General features: G+C 42.7%; 1 protein-coding gene across 1 annotated transcript in view; it reads right to left on the reverse strand.

The window, feature by feature from the left end:
- LOC124623033 (A disintegrin and metalloproteinase with thrombospondin motifs 7-like) overlaps window positions 1-17,781 on the reverse strand; it is a 449,137-nt gene that overhangs the window by 166,522 nt on the left and 264,834 nt on the right. The window contains exons 10-11 of the mRNA XM_047148825.1: window positions 7,368-7,485; window positions 1,199-1,323 (exon numbers count right to left, since the gene is read on the reverse strand). Coding sequence (XP_047004781.1) covers window positions 1,199-1,323; window positions 7,368-7,485 — 243 coding nt within the window. The remainder of the gene's footprint in view (window positions 1-1,198; window positions 1,324-7,367; window positions 7,486-17,781) is intronic.

The following is a 17,781-nucleotide window of genomic DNA, read 5'->3' on the forward strand; positions in this document are numbered from 1 at the left end:
ATTTTCCGTTGCCCAATAGTGCATATTATGCCGGTTTAGGTTACCGCTGTTGGTGAATGGCGCTTCGTCGCTAAATAGAACGTGTGCAAAAAATCTGTCATCGTCTCGTAATTTCTCTTGTGCCCAGTGGCAGAACTGTACACGACGTTCAAAGTCGTCGCCATGCAATTCCTGGTGCATAGAAATATTGTACGGGTGCAATCGATGTTGATGTAGCATTCCCGATTGCCGCGCAATTTGTCTGCTACTGATGTGCGGATTAGCCGCGACAGCAGCTAAAACACCTACTTGGGCATCATTTGTTGCAGGTCGTGGTTTACGTTTCACGTGTGGCTGAGCACTTTCTGTTTCCTTAATTAATGTAACTATCCGGCGAACGGTCCAGACACTTGGATGATGTCGTCCAGGATACCGAGCAGCATACATAGCACACCCCCGTTGGGCATTTTGATCACAATAGGCATACATCAACACGATATCGACCTTTTCCGCAACTGGTAAACGGTCCATTTTAAAACGGGTAATGTATCACGAAGCAAATACCGTCCGCACTGGCGGAATGTTACGTGATACCACGAATTTATACGTTTGTGACTATTACAGCGCCATCTATCACAAAGTGAAAAAAGTAGTCCAACTAAAACATTCATATTTCTTTACGTACTACACGAATATGAAATAAAAAATGGGGGTTCCTATTTTTAAAAACGCAGTTGATATCCGTTTGACCTATGGCAGCGCCATCTAGCGGGCCAACCATAGCGCCATCTGGTTTCCCCCTTCAAGCTAGACGAGTTTCGTTCTTTGTAGTTTTTTCGTTTGATGCTTATTTCGTGAGATATTTGGCCCTGTCACTATCAATGGACCACCATGTGTTGTAAACAGTGACGGTCTTACCACACATCCTTGGAATGTTCCGAAAAATTACCGTGACATCTGTCGATTTTGTTCCGTTAAGGGCGACTTGTTGAGTTCTACCCCTCAAGGAAGTGTTGAACACAGTCGCGAATCTGGTCTGGTACTCGATAAGCCCGATTTTTTTTAGTACACGGAAGTGCAGGACGATGTCAAATACCTTACTACTACAACAACAACAACTACTACTGCTACTAGATCACTGACTACGCTGTGGCAACGTTCAGAGCAGCGGCTGTACTGCAGCTGGGGGTGCCTGGTGGCGAACCCCCGGCAGGCTCACCCGGCAGCGGCCGGAGATGCACATGTCCCTGGTGCCGGGCTTGCACGGGGTGCCGTCCTTGACGCGCGGTGCCAGCGTCGAGTAGACGCGCTCCTCGTTGATGCACACCAGTGCGCATGGGTTTGCTGCAAAGAGACAGACCAGGTTTACCGACAGCCCTTGCTGTCCCTATTGCAAGCAAAGGTGAATGTTCCAGTTCTTTATTTAACTGATTACTAGTTCCACGTTACCTGAACCCATTTTCATATCATCCTGTGAGATGGAAAGTTAAAATTTAAAATTGTTTCAATAACTGAGTGGATGTTACAGATACAAAGCGTACCGCACCATGATATACGATCCAGACTGATAAAACACTGTTTTCGGTTCTAGCATGCAGACCGTATTAAGACTGTTTCCAGGGCAATGAGCAGACAGACCATTCCATCAGAACCACCTGATGATGGCGGAAAGGTTATTCGCCGAAATATCGTGGGATTCCAACGATCGCATCTGGCTGGACACCCGAGAGCCCTGGAAACAACACATTCGCCAGGAAAGCTTCCGATCACGTGTTAAGACTGTACATGCGCGTATAACAGAAACCCGCCAGGGTAGCCGAGAGCGCTAATGCGCTGCTTCCTGGACTCTGGTAGGCGCGCCGGCCCCAGATCGCATCCGCCCGGCGAATGCCGGCCACCCTTAATGTGGTTTTTAGGCGGTTTTCCACATCCCGCTAGGTGAATAACGGGCTGGTCCCCAAGTTCCGCCTCAGTTACACGACTCACAGACATTTGAAAAACGTTCGCACTATTTCATGACTTACACTAGATGCAGTCAGCTAGGGTACACTACTTCCGTCCCAGGGGGTTCGGGTTGGCGGCAGGAAGGGCATCCGGCCACCCTCTGCAATTAACACTGCCAAATCCGTACTAACGAAGCCGACCCCGCGTTGGAGCGGGACAAAGGCTCGAGAAAGAAAGAAAGAAAGAATGCATGTATGACAGAGTAACGTTTTTACTATGGATAGTGGCAGGATAAACATTACAACTGATAGTCTACTTCCTACACTGCCACAAGGAAACCTCAGGATGCAGGGAATTTCTTTTCCAGTCATCAGGAACAAAACAATCAATACAATAAAAGTACATGTCAACTACCATACTTAAGCTCTTTAATTTTTTTCCAACAACAGCAGCAGTTTAAAAGCTCTTTAAAATTTTCTCAAAAAGTTGGCTATTATAGACGCGAGTGGAAGGTACAATCTAGCGTTTTAATTTCTGTTTTACATGTAAAGCGTCATCAAAAAGATTCTCATATGTGTATGCCAACGGCCTTACTGCAGTGGTAACACCGGTTCCTGTCAGGTCACCGAAGTTAAGCGCTGTCTGGCTGGGTTAGCACCTGAATGGATGCCCGCTCGGTCTGCCGAACGCTGTTGGTAAGCGGTGTGCACTCAGCCCTTGTGAGGCAAACTGAGGAGATACGTGAGTGGGAAGTAGCGGGTCCGGTCACGAAAACTGACAACGTCCGGGAGAGCGGCGTGCTGACCACATGCCCCTCCATATCTGCATGCAGTGAAGCCTTTGGGGTGAGGATGACATGGCGGTCGGTCGGTGCCGCTGGGCCTTCATGGCCTGTTCGGACGGAGTTAAGTTTTCTATAGGTATATATTCTGTTAGTTTTGCTGCCGGTTAAGTGCTTTACGAGTATGAAGTGATTCGAATGATGATGATGTTTTTAAAGTGTCATAGTGATAGGTTTCTTTTCACACTAATTTGTGTTTGACAACCATCGATCTTATGTCTCGCTATAGCAAACGTCTCATGTTTACATACGCCGTAATTGGCGCTGCTGTTTTACTGTTTATTCCTTATAAATATCCTGCTGTCTGCAAGCCACTGTGAAGTCCATGGTACAAGGTATTTTTCATTGTTCCACATCGTGGAGTTTTATCGCTTTATATGTTTCGCCGAGAGGATGACTGCTTAAGTACTACTGTGTGCGTTGTAATTATATTGCTGTAGTCTAGCCGATCCCTACGGGCGATACGTAACGGGCTGTAGTGTATTTCTAGATTCCTGACTTAAAAGTAGTTCTTTAAACTTTTTATCTTGGATCTTGCGGGACATTTGGCGTCTGTCTTCAAGCGACTGCCAGTTCACACTTTTCAGCCTTCTCGTAACGCTCTCTCCCGAGGCAGACAATGCTGTGAAATTCGTGATTGCCCTTCTCTGAATATGTTCGACATACACTGTTAGTCCTATTTGGTAGGGGATCCAAACACGTAAATAGTATTCGAGGTTGGGTCGTGCGAATGTTCTGTAAGCAATGTCTTTAGAAGACTGATTAATTTTCACCGTGTCCTATCAATGAACTATAGACTGCCACCTACTTTACATACTGACTGAACTTAAGTAATTTTTCCATTTCATATCCCCACATATTGTTATCTCAGGTATTTGTCTTACATGACTGATTTCAACTGAGACTCACTGATATCGTAGTCAAAGGACTCTATGTGCTTCCATTTCATTAACAATACAATTTTACTTTTCTAAACCTTTAAAAGACGTTGCTAATCTTTGCACCAGATATCAAAATCTGACTGGATATTATGCAGTTTACTTTCAGACAGAACTTCATTAGAAACATCAGAAAAAAGTCTGAAGTGACTATTATACTGCCCGCCAGATCATTAATATACTGAGTACATTGAGATAACCAACTAATGGTCAGAAATAAATACAATGTGTGTTAAAAAGGATTTACAACTTCGAAAATTCGTACAAACTTAGTCATACTACTTAGAGACTGAGTTTTGGTGTCATCTTGACGGAAAATAGATCAACTTTTGACTGTCCTTGTACGCTAGTACAGAAATGCGCCGCAGCAAGCGCTAGTGACAGTTGCAGCAAAGATGGCTGGCTACCTTTACTGGCCCTGGGTATGCCCGCTGTGTGTCTTGGTTTGAAGAGTAGAAAACTGTGACAACTTTTCGTTTTAGGATTCATCAAGGATATTGTGTTTGTTCAACCTTCACTGGCTTCTCTACAAGAGGTCAGAGCTACAATCTACCTCGCAGTTGGACAAGTCACACCTGACATGCTGCAGCGAATTTGGCAAGATATCGATTTCAGATGGGATGTGTCCTGCACCAGAGATCCCACTGAAACTATTTACGTATAGGGTAAAATACTTTATGTAAGTGGTATAAAATGTTACCAAAATCATGTCTGTAAGTTAAACGATACAATCAATGAGTTTTCAAATTTGTAAAGCCCTTTTTGATAAACCTGTTACTTGATTTAGTACTGACATAAACAACATGTACCAACAACCTGAGCCCATAGTAACAGTTGCTAATGGCAACCACTAGTCTCAAAATGTGCATAACAATGGGGTGTGGAATCTTTCTGCATTCACTCAATTATTATGTTGTCTATTTTATAATAACACCGAAGCTATGACCTATCAAGCTCCTCTTCAATTCCTATTGTGCTTTCGTACTCCAACGACGTCATGCAACATCATTGGAGGATATCCATTGGACCGAGACCACTTTTCGTCAGATGTGTTACTACGTTTTTTGTCTTAGGGCGTTATTTGTGGTAGAAATTAACCGTAATTGTATTGTAATCACTGAGACTTTGCAAGTTGTTTGGTTAGCTCATGAAAGACACACGTTTCAATTCCCTTCACATTTCCATAATCTCTTAACAGGGTGAAATTGTCTGATAATTGAGTGTACTTCTCCGTTTTTTTCCATATAGTGGAACATACGAGTAGATACAGATGAATGGATGGTAGGTAGATGAAGTTCAAACTGATAAGAAATGCATGAGTCACCGAAACGATGGAAGGTGGGTAGATGACATTAGGAAACAAGAAGAAACAACATGAATGCGTGTAGCTGGAGACTGTAATGAATGGTAAAGTCTAGAAGTTGACTTTGTTCAGCAGTGCATGTCAAATAGCTGGTGACGATTATGGGTTGAAAAAAAGGAAATAATTTCATTCTTCTGTAGCTATCTTATACTATAATACCTAATTTGCCTATCCTAGTACAGTCACCGAAGTTTGCGAGCAGATCTGCACAGTTTGCTGTCAGATGTTGATGACAAGGTGAATACGTGTCTTCGGTCAGCTCAGCGCATAGTGTATTTGGGCTATAATCATAATGTCGTAGGTTCAAATCGTGATAGAGATATACTTTTTCCCGAATTGCATATTTATTAACAAATGTAAATGTTAATTAACATATAAAGAATTATGATTTTTAAGACAAATAACATCGTTTTATTTTTAATTACTAGTTACGAAAATGCGAGTATTTAAAATCCACTAAAATTGGAAAAAAAATGCACAACACCAAATAGAAAATCAAATACATTTTTATTTTTAGATACTGAGTAATATTGTTGATTTATATGATTCTTTTCATTTAACGGAAAGACATTTTGGGTGTCTGTATCAAATTTTAAATTAGTGGAGTAGGGACAGCATTTAAAACTAAAAAGATGATTCAATACTTGTTAACATTTGCATTTGTCAATAAAAAGGAATTCAAATAAAGAGAAAAGTATAATACTAGCAAGATTCGAACCAGCGACTTTGTGAATACAAATCGATTACGCTACATGCTGAGGCACTGACAAATTTATTTGTGTTTGTCAGCGCTACTAATCTTCAAAGGCCATATTTTTGACTGATTTTGAGAGTTGTATCGTACTGCTGTGGGATACTGATGTCCGGACACTGGCCTTCAAATTCTGTAAGCGTGAAGAAAATCGAAAAAAGGCAGGTCCGTAAGGTTCCTTTGTGAATTCTTATGCTTTGACAGAGTTCTTCCCTAGGACTTCGTATCTGCCATTCAACAACTCTTTTAAAGCCGAGTATTCTCCTCAGTAATTTCCTCTCATCTGTCTCTAGCAGTTCCGCGCCATGTCTTCCTAGTGTTACCGTGTGACGTTGTTCGCCTACAGTACCGCATTCATCACTGTTACCACGTAGTATCTGATTTTCGCGGCTGCAGAGACATTATTTTCATTATACAGGGTAATCAGAAGCAGTCTGAAAAGCTTGTAAGGGTATTGCAGGGGAAGTTGTGCTGAGACATAATTCTTCAGAAAAAAATTCGATATGCGGCGTTTCCGAGCTATTTAGCATCGAAGTTAGCCGATCAGGTGGTTGCGTGCGCAAATTCAGGAACCCTGCCAGAGGCAGTGTCGCAAAAAGGGTTCTTCGTTTGGTTTCCCCAGACCAAACAAACGTAAATTTTGGTCACCCAGCTTAAATTTATCACCCGCGGAAAGGGCACATTTTAACTGGTAATGAACATTTGAGTAAATGGTAATTCACGGACCCGTTGATGTCCGTGTATTACCGCATTTTATGAAGTACAAATGCTTGAAACTGCGGGCGCAACGACGTGACTGGTTAACTTTAATGCTAAATAACTCGAAAAGATGCAAATTATCGAAATTTTTCGTAACAATTATTTCTCAGGATAAACTCCCCTGCAACACCCTTAAAAACTTTTCAGACCGTCTCTGACCATCCTGTACACTTCTGTGGTTATACAGAAGACTATCGCCAACGTCTTAAGCGTCTGTATTATCACCACACTACTGCTGTTTTCTCCTGTTGTATTTTCTCTCCTGTGTATTTGAATTTGTTCGCCTCATGCAAGGAATTTTAGGGTTTCTCAATTCTAGTGGTATTCAATGTCTTGGTATTTGAGTAGACTGTCCTTAGCCTTAAAGAGCAGGAAGTCAATTTGAACCCAAAGTCCATTTGAACCCAATTGTCCTTTTTATGCCCCACGTGCCACTTTGGTATTCCCATTTCTTTGTGTATTGCCCATCATTCCCTGGTAATCCGCTCCAGCGTTATGATGAACAAAACTGGTGACAGTTCATCACCCTGCTTGACACCAGTCTTGATCTCAAACTCTTCCGACAGTGTTCCTTCGAATCTTATCCTTGCGTTTCTTGTCTGTCATGATCTCCGTTATCAGCTAGTTTTTTGTACATACAGTCACACCATTAATCAATTTCGCCCACTAGCAAATACCCCAGGTTTTTACGAAGAGTGGAGTAAAATGCAAAATACTTGGCTCATTGTGGGGCTAGCAAAATTTTGGTTATTCCGTGAAGTGTGTGCCGAATTGGAGGCGCCTGCCACTCACCTGCAGGGTCGTCGACCTTTCGGTATGGTTTCCACTTGTGCAGCTTATCCTCGAACGGTTTAGAGTCCATCTCGGAGCACTGCACCTCGCGGAACGTTGGCGAGCCGTCCTCGCAAGGCTGCAACAGAAGTGGGCACATCTCGAACAACACCTTCATCCTGAAGCTGCGGAACAATGGTCATAACCACAGGTGGAAGCTTAATCGTCCAAAAACACTTTTCCTTACGGAAAATTAAATGAGCACACAAACAATGCTATACCGCCATGTCCATGTATTACAGCAGGACTGAATGGCGTAACCAGCTGCACCCCTACAGCCAATTAATTGGCAAAGGCAGGAATTCGAATACAGAAGCCACAAACAAACCCACACACGAACCTACACAACGAGCGACCAATTTTATAATCAGACTGACCACTCATATGACGACTTCGTGTGTTACAGGTACGCTGACGCCGCAACTGTCCCAGTAGATTTCGTCAGACCAGCTACAACGGTAATACCTCTGTACGAAGAATCCCCAACACCCAAGCATGAATTACCGCTATATGGTACAAACTCACCAGTAGCCCTATTATCTGCCCAGAATATTGCAGAGGTTTTTTTCCCACGGCACTTGCCGCTGCACTTTTTTCCCCTCCGCCCTTAAAACCGCTACATTTCAGTCGCTTTTTTCCCATCTATGGGACCGTGTTAGTGAGCGATCGCACTCGGATCTGCGAACAGCCTAGATTCACATCCTGTGACTCCTAGTACTGCAGAAGAGACCGCAGAACTTCCTGTGATGGTCAGCATGCTAGTGCGAGTGTGCAGCGACTCCATTTCCCGGACACATCTTAAGCATGCAGCTGGGTCGCTCTCATACTAGAAACGCAGCCTATGCTCGAGAATCAGGGTGAGTGCACAGTGTAGAAAAGTGAACGTCATTGAGGACTGGGAAACCACTAGCGATAGTTCAGCCTCACAACTGGAACGGTTTTCTCCCATTGTGCAATTTGGTACCTTTCGTTAGCGATGAGAGAGTTCGTCATTAATGAAGAGGAGATGGACTGTGCCATTTTATTTTCGTTCCTTAACTTCAGGCTACGGTGCTACAGCACGGAGTTTCAATATACACAGGGATCCAAAAAAATGTATCCACTGTTTAAAAGTCCATAACTGGCAAACTAATTGACGGAGTTGTATCATCTTTGGTAGTGTAATAATTTGTAGTTCCGGCAATCACCACACAAGCGTTGTATTGCGTTGTTTTGTTTTGTCAGATGACAGTCGCCAGGTAGTCAGTGTTTTGTTCTTAGTTGCACCTAGTTACTCGAGTAAACATGGCTGGCGCAAGGCTTACGTTCGATGAAAGGAAGTCAGTTTTGAAGTGCTATTTTAAGCACGAAAACATTAATGAGGTTCAACGGCACTCTCGAAATGAGTATGAAACAGAGCCACCGACACGTTTAACGATTCGTCGCATTCGAGACAAATTTGCCGTGAATTTGCCAGGAGTAAATGTGTGGTGGGGGTTGTCTTACCGGGGCTTGATTGGACCATTCTTCTTTGACGGCACATTTTACCTGCCATCCGAGACTTGCATGGAGACGGAAGAGTTTACTTTCAACACGATGGTGCCCCAGCCCACTACCAAACTCGTGTTATGGCGCATCTCGACGAAAATGTACCAGGAAGATGGATGTGCCGTAGAGGTGCTGTGGAGTATCCACTACGTTCCCCAGACCTAACTCCTCTGGACTCTTACCTGTGGGGAACACTAAAGGACGTCGTTTATCGACAAAATCCACGCACATTGGGTGAACTTTGAGAATCCATCGTAGATTAATGTGCAAATATCCAACTGAACACGTTGCAGTCAGTAGTTCGTGCTGCAGTTCGGCGGCATCGTTTGTGTGTGGATGTTAATGGTGACCATTTCGAATACCTACAGTGATATCTTTAAGTTGGAATTTAAGCTACACTTTCACCAAACATGAGACAAATCCGTCAATTAGTTTGCGAGTTATGGACTTTTAAACAGTGGATACATTTTTTTACCCTTCTGTATGTCAAGACCGCAGACAAGTACCTGCAAACAAGCAGAACATTAATTATGCAACTTCGTTTTTTCTAGATGAGAAATAAAATTTCATGCCTACCTGTTCTTTAATACTTCTTTGCTACACTGCACTTAGTTTAGTTACTCTATCACGTTACATCTGTGTGAAAATCTGCAGCAACTACTTGTGTTCACTAGTGGTTTTATTTTCACTGCTTGTTTTTCTCTTTGTAAAAGCTTGTCTCACATATAACTGTCATTATTATGAGGGACGTTCAATAAAAGAGCAACATAGTTTCATCTCGGCCAATTTCGGCCAAAAAATGCGGAATGTGTTGTGGGACATTGTGGAATACTCCCGCTTTTGCCCCTACAGGTCCATGGAGTTCCTATAGAAGGCGACGCTATACGTAGCCTTGAAAATGGCGACTGCAATGGAGGTGCGTTCCAAGCAGAGAGCTATCACTGAGTTTCTTTTGGCGGAAAACCAGAGCATCCCAGATATTCATAGGCGCTTGCAGAATGTCTACGGAGACCTGGCAGTGACCAAAAGCTCGGTGAGTCATTGGGCAAGGTGTCTACCATCACAGCAACAAGGTAGCGCAAACCCGTCCGACCTCAGACTACCGGCCGGTCGCAAACAGCTGCGATTCCTGCAACGTTGGAACGTGCGGACACACTCATTCTATGTTTTCCACGGGTCACAATCAAACAACTGCTGCGCAACTGTACATCTCTGTTGTTGATGCAACAAGACGTTAGCTCGTCCAGTAGAATGGTACCATGTGAGCGTACAGGCCCTTCCAGTAATATGGCGTAAAGCCGTCGCGTTGAACGTAGATTACTTTGAAAAGCAGAGTTTCGTAGCCAAAAGAGTGGGGCAATATGGTGTATTACGAATTACGAATAAAACCAATCTGCTTTCAGAAAACCGTGTTGCATTACTTATTGAACGCCCCTCGTGCATAGGATAAGCGCATGTCGCCGTTGCGGCACCTTGATGGACAAGCTGTCCCCTATGGGCCAATAGCTACCTCCTATGTTTTGCTGCCTTGTCTTCATAATTAGACAATAATCAGAATACTAATACATATCGTTTCTTTACATTCATGAGGACTATTTATCCAAGAACGAACACTGATGCGCTAAGTAATGGTTATAATGCAAAAAAATGATAAATAAGCAACGACATTTACGTCTATTGTCACGTTCTTATCGAAATAAGTACTCACGAGAGTTCATATAATACTGCTTACCTCTGTATACCACCACATATGTGTTTGACAAGCCATGGCATGGTTACAAAACGACAAAACGACCGGGCGAGAGAACAAGTAAGAGCTGACTGGATAAAAGCCTAGCTATATTAAATACAATGTGCGAGTAAATAGGACTCTCACAATTTTCTTCGTGTTATTTTACTAAAAAGCAATATGGGTCCTGTGCTTTACACTTCATATCAGTTACCGACAGAACTTATCCGAGGAACTGGAGTATGAGGAACTGCTCGATATTCATCTGTTTCCCACAGCCAAAACCGAAACTGCAGTTCCAAAAATAAGTCTTAGGTAGCATTGTGACAGACTACCAGCTTTCATCGCGAGAGAAATCTCGAGATGTAACCAGCAGCCAAGGAGAGGCAAAATTGCAAACAGTAGCACCTTCACTGTTTACTGCGCTAGAGTATTAACTTGATCACAAAAGGTTTCAAATTTCTACCAGTTCGGTATTAGGGTCCGAAGAGCTAAAGAAATAGTGCGCAGATATTAGCTCTCGATGTGTTGAAACCTACGGTATATCACGAGTATTATTACCATAACTGAAACTACTTCTGTTAGTGTGGAGGATCAGTCATCGGCCCTGAGAGCGATCAACCTACGGTAGTGAAGTTTGATCACTACACGTCGCAGTTATGGGAATTACGACTGCGAGAGCGACAGCGACTGCTAGAGCATGAAATTTCCGACCTGATGTTTACTCCATTCGTGAGGGGAGAGAAAAAAGGAAAAAGATGAAATTTGGGGTGATGACAATTGGACTTCGAGGAAAGTAGACGTATTAGGAGAGGGATTAAATCTTTAGAGAGATTGTTGAGCCATTATTGGTGATATCTTATATAACTGGGGAAGTTACAAGTTATTAACGCAGACTATATAGTCACTGTTAGCTCTTTTATTTGTTAATAGATTCAAAATGTAGATCTACAATTATCAAAGGTATGTCGTCCCAATTTCCATTTAATTCATATGTCGTGTGGGTCGATGGTTGCTGGATGCTAGTAAAGCACTTGCACCACACACTCACGTTCTAATTTACAGAACAGTTTTTTTTTCATTTTTCATTTCGATATATAATAAAGAACTATTTTACTGGACCCCTATCATCCATTGTCTATCGAAATACTGATCATTGCACACATGATTCCATGCGGCGTGCGAACGTGAAAATAATTTCAGGGATAATTCGAGATAAGCTGCTACATTATTGTAACCAAGCTGACACCAGACGACCCCAAGAAGACCATCAGTGGAAATATTGTGATCAGCTTGAGCGAGCACAGGCACTAATAATTTTACAGTAAGCAATACATACGTTTGGCCATCTAAGACACAACTGATATACATTACTCACTAGGTTTATGCCGCTATGTGTTTTATGTGGTTCTTGACTATTCTATGAAGATTACTATAGTTTATATTTCTCTTGAATATTAATCTATCGCTTAATTACACTACATGTTAATTGTCAGATATGTTATCATTTACACGTTTCACCCTTGGGAGAAACAGCTAGTTAAATACACAAATTATCAGAAATAGTTTATTAGATCTTGGTTGCCGGATAAGGAAAGCTAGTTATAGTTTAAACCATCAGTAACTTATATATCGTGGTTAACTGGACAACTAAATGGCCTTATAATGCTGGCAAGGTATGTCAGAAGTGTCCTTCTAGCAAGACCGTAATTTGAAACATACACTGCTGACCATTGAATATGCAACACCATGAAGATAGTATGTAATAATCGTCAAACTGGTATAAAACGTCCTACATGCTTAGATATATGAATGATTACCATTTCAGCAGAGTGCCACAAAGTACGCAGAGAGGGCTAAGAGCACTTACATCTATGTATAAAGAAAGATTACTCAGCGTGTTTCTCGTTCAGAACTCACATTTGAATCTCGCTTGTTTGTAAGAAGGTAGCGTTAACGCCACGTGTAAAGAGAAGAAAGATCTACCAGCACGTGTAGAATTCGAATGCGGCAATATCATGGCCTGTCGAGACATCTAGGATATTGCTGATCGGGAGCCAACGGCTCTATGGATTCCGGAGGGCCATACAGAACGCTACGCAGGATCTCGACGCTCTCATATGAATGGCGATTGAGAGGGCAGACACAGTGTTCGCTCGCCAGTGCAGAATCGTACAACCAGGTGACGTGCTTTGAGTCAGAAAATAGCCTCGTTTGCAGCAATACGAGACTCCGCAAGGACAGTGGAACCTTTGTAACCTTTGTAGCATCACGGATTGTTAGCGCGACGATCATTGTTACAGCTTCTTTTGAAGTGGTCGCAGAGAGAGCCGCGCTGGCAATGGAGAGCCCAATGATATGCCACTTAAGCTAACAGTACATGAGAGCTACCCGAGATTTTGAATTCGATCTAAAATTAACACTTACAAGAACAATAGCATCATAGTAAGTTGGCAAGGGAAACAAAACGATTTAATCGTTATCTCACACTGTTAAAATTCACAATATTTTGAGGTAAAATTTAAGTCAGTTTTACAGTTTTGCAAGAACGAGTTTTAATATTCAGGGACAATTTTAGCGGGAAAAAGAAAATGAAATGAAATGATGGTATGGCATTGTTCGCCGGGAGGTCCCAGTCGGGTTCGGCCGCCTAGTGAAAGTCTTATTTCATTCGGCGCCACATTGGGCGACTTGCGGCCGATGATGAGAACAAAAAACAACACCCAGTCCCCCAGCGGAGAAAAATCTCCAACCCGGGCGGGAAACGAACCCAGGCCCAGTGCAGGGGAGGCAAGCACATTACCACCCAGCTAAGCAGGTGGTCGCAGGAAGAAGAAATTGGTAGTCAAATGCTTAAGGTCGACGAAGCCGGAGGCGCAAGAGGGCGAGAGGATATACAATATCTCACGTGTTGCGCTTGCCCTGTAGTTTAGGTGGCTTTTATACGCCAATTTCACTTTGAAACGATGAATGAAAATTTGGTAAATAGCTACCCACTACACCCCCCTGCCACAGTGGCTTTGCACAACAGCACGGACTATCGTAGCATACCTCCCGCCTCAGTCTAAATTCCCATTCTCCAAAGGCCTCTAGATCCATATAGTTTAATTCAACTTGAGTCTGTTTTCCGACTTGATAGGCCACGAGTGTTCTATACCAAAGTGTTCATCTCCGTTTCCCTACACTACTGCTGTAGTTTGTAAACAGTTATCTTTACAGCCTGTAGTTCCAATTTTGTAGACACTTTGCTTCAGTATAGTTTGCTTTCCTCAACAAAGGTGATACTACTTTCACTTAGTATCACGAAGTAAAAGAATCGAATGTAAGTTGATGGAGCCCGACGGAAGTTAAATCACGTGCGATGGCACGACTTACTACAACAATCACCTCCAGAAAAATCAGGCTACTATCACGAAACTGGGTGATGGTATTAGTTTTTCTCTACATATCGGTACGCATTCAAAAACGCCGCGCATAAAAACGACATTTTCCCGAGGCTCATTTCTCGTGTTCTACCGGTGGTAGAACGGAACAGTCGAGTATTTTGGATAACCCTTGAGCTAGGTTTCATTTGGATACTCAACAATACTCAACAGAAAAATTGTCGTACCGCAACTCTTCTACTGTAAAGGGTCAAAGTTTGAATATTACACACTTCCTCCAGTTTAAGCAAACTGAGCAAATCAGTTGGTTCTTTTTACATTAGATGTGGTATCCGATGCGCCTTAAGTAGCGGAGGCGGCATTCAGTTCATCGACGGTACCTGAGAAAACCACCAAAACATGATTTTTTGGTACAAAAACCGAGTCGCGGATTTAAAGACTGCTATGCACAGCAAACGGTTGCAATTTTTTACAATGTATTCCTAAAATATGGATCTCAAAAACGTTGAAAATTTATTGATAGCTTTATTCGTTTCCGAGTTACAGAGATTAAAAGTTACTCTACTTGTACACATGAAATATGGATGTAAAATCCGGTGTGAGGCGGAAACGTAGTTTATAAAGTGACGTAGCACGGAGAAATAGGCTCTAAAGTGCCTCCGGTATCATCAGAAAGCTTCTGGGAAACCTTTATCGTAGTACTGAAGCACATGAAAAATTTTTGTGCACGAAAAATCCGAACTGAGGAGTAAAATTAGTTTTCCGTTATTTAAATTTCACATAATTAAAGTATCAAAATTTTACTGACCCACAAGGTTATTTTCATACGAGTGACATGCTCTGCTGCAACAGGGAAAAGAAGGAAACCAGCGGAAAATTACTCCTATCGCAGCACAAAAAGGGTGAATATATTACTCTTTAATTAAAAGAATGTGACTGACAAGTGAAGTTCTAGCAGCCTCATTCTAACTTCCTCAGCACCTTTAAAAATGTTCCAGAAATTTTACCATCATAACATATTAGCTCTCTTGGTGTGGCAAAGAGGTGGAAAACTAATAAACACCGGAAGATAGTAGACAGTGGTTGTGGTTTAGAAAGAGCGAAGAAGGCAATGGCAGTCTGGCAGAAAGAGAGGGACATAGTGGCAGTGGAACATAGTTGAGAGTGACAGAACAGTGCTAGGAAAAGAGTTAAGGAGACAGTGTCTGTGGGGCAGAAATAAAGAGACGGAGGAAGTGGAAGTGGTTGACAATCAGTGATAATGAGAGATGGAGTCTATGACAATGAGAACGAGGAAGAGAGAGATGGTGACTGTGAGAAGAGAGAGCAGCAGTGGGAACGAATGAATGACATAGTAGCACTAAGAGGGAAACAGTGACGGTGAGAGAAGACTGTAATAGTAAGACAGAACGACGGACACTGTGGCTGTAGCACAAGAGACAATTGCAGAGAGAAACAAGGAGATGGGCTGAATGAATAAGTGAGAATGGGCATGTTGGAGTGGATGGGTATGAGCGACTTACAGCGATGGGTTAGTGGGTGAGAGCGAGTTACATTTATGGGGGGGTCGTGGGAGTGAGAAGTGAGTTGCATTTTAGGAAGAGCGCGAATATGTTCGCATGCCAAAGTTTTTGGGTAAATCTTTAAAGGCGTTCAGGTAGGTAGAATGAGCTAGTTGGTACCTCACTTTTCAGTCAGTCTTTTAAACAGGAATCTATTCATCTTTTTGTGCTGCGATATGAACATCTTCCCGCTGGTTTACTCTTTAATGTGACACAATTTTCTCTACAGTGGGTGATCTGGCGGAGATCTTGGTTGCAGAAGACTGCATTCTGGCTGTTCTCGTTGCATTCCACTTCGAAAATCATCTCATCATCCTGAAAATGCCAATAACATAATTGTTTCTTCTTACGGGAAGGAGAAGTCACTGGTTGCCACGCCAGGTGAGGACAGGGCAGTGAGGCATAATTCGATTGCTCAAGATGCAGTATTTGTGACTGCGCCCTCTACAGAGCGATCTGGGATGTTGTCGTGGAGGAAAATCGACCCCGTAGAAGCTTTTCGGGACGCTTCGTCTTTACAGCCTCCCGTACATCCATCACGAGACTGCAGTAGTATACTGCAGTGACGGTTTCCCCTTTGTGAGAAAAATCAAGCAGTACTACACTACCGGGGTCCCAGAGAAAAAAACAGCCTAAACCTGTGTAAGTAGGGTGTTTAGGTTTTTATGTTGGTAACGCCACGTAGCACTCTGTATGAAAATCACTGGCTGTGCTGTGTGCAGTCTGTGGCTCGTTGGCATTGTTGTAATATTCGCTATTGTAGTGTTGGGCAGTTGGATGTGAACAACGCCTAGCGTTGAGCAGTTGGAGGTGAGCCGCCAGCAGTGGTGGACGTGGGGAGAGAGATGGCAGAATTTTGAGAGCGGATGATCTGGACGTGTGTCCATCAGAGACAGTAAATTTGTATATGTGTGTATATATATAATGACTTTTGAACACTGTTAAGGTAAATACATTGTTTGTTCTCTATCAAAATCTTTCATTTGCTAAGTATTCCTATCAGTAGTTAGTGCCTTTAGTAGTTAGAATCTTTTATTTAGCTGGCAGTATTGGCGCTCGCTGTATTGCAGTAGTTCGAGTAACGAAGATTTTTGTGAGGTAAGTGATTCATGAAAGGTATAGGTTATTGATGGTCAGGGCCATTTTTTTTTTGTACGGATTATTGAAAGTCAGACTGCGTTGCGCTAAAAATATTGTGTGTCAGTTTAGTGATGATCAGAATAAGTAAAGAGAGAAATATCTGAGTTCGTTCAGTTTTGCACAGCTGTTTGAAAATCAAGTAACGTAACCAGCACTGTCTTTTATAAATTTTTCTAAGGGGACGTTTCATACGTGTCCATTGACGGATGAGTCTTCGCCTTTTTCGGCGATGGTGAATCCACATTTCTGCTGCTCATTTTCTCCTTTGTCTTGGGATCACTGTCAGTCCAGCAGTATTCCACGAGTCAAGGAACAGTAGTGGATAAACTATTTTAAACCGACGCGACGAAGAATTCGTTCCATAACAGCGCCCAGATTTTGTATATAGGATTAAAGGAAACGTAGTCTCTGTTTCCTTACGAGAATCAATCCGAAAATCTGCTCAGTCAGCAGTCTAGAGTTTAGTGTTCGCGTTTTATCCAACCAATGACATGTTGTAGGAAATATTTGTTATAGCCACATAGGGAAAGAGCTGGTTTCAACTGTACAGTCTTAGAAATTTATTCGCTGACTCCGAATTCCTTGACACAGGCTGTATTACTTATAGACCTACAAGGGGCGATCACAACGTTTCCGTTCGGAGGCCATGAAGTCCAGAATCGGTATTCTAATCAGACAAAATCGCCGTGAGCCTCGAGTCAATCATCAAACCGATGCAGCATTTCGAAGATACACGTATTGTAAAATACCGCGCCCTGCCTCGTAAAACAGTCCGTAACTGCATGCTGCACATCTTTGTCCGAAGGCAATCATCGACCCTTCAAGGCGTTTTTCAAGGAACCGAAGGCGTGTGGGGACAGATTGGGACTATACGGCGGGTGCTCAAGTGTCACCCACTTGTCAATAATCGACGAGGCTAGCCTCCCAGATCGACTGATGTTTTATGTCGTGTTGCAACCAGCTCGCAACTTGGCGCACCATTCCACAAAGCCAGTTTTCGACAGACATGCTGCCCTTTACACATTTCTCATTCT

The sequence above is a fragment of the Schistocerca americana genome, chromosome 7 (assembly GCF_021461395.2).
Source record: "Schistocerca americana isolate TAMUIC-IGC-003095 chromosome 7, iqSchAmer2.1, whole genome shotgun sequence".
Lineage (NCBI taxonomy): Eukaryota > Metazoa > Arthropoda > Insecta > Orthoptera > Acrididae > Schistocerca > Schistocerca americana.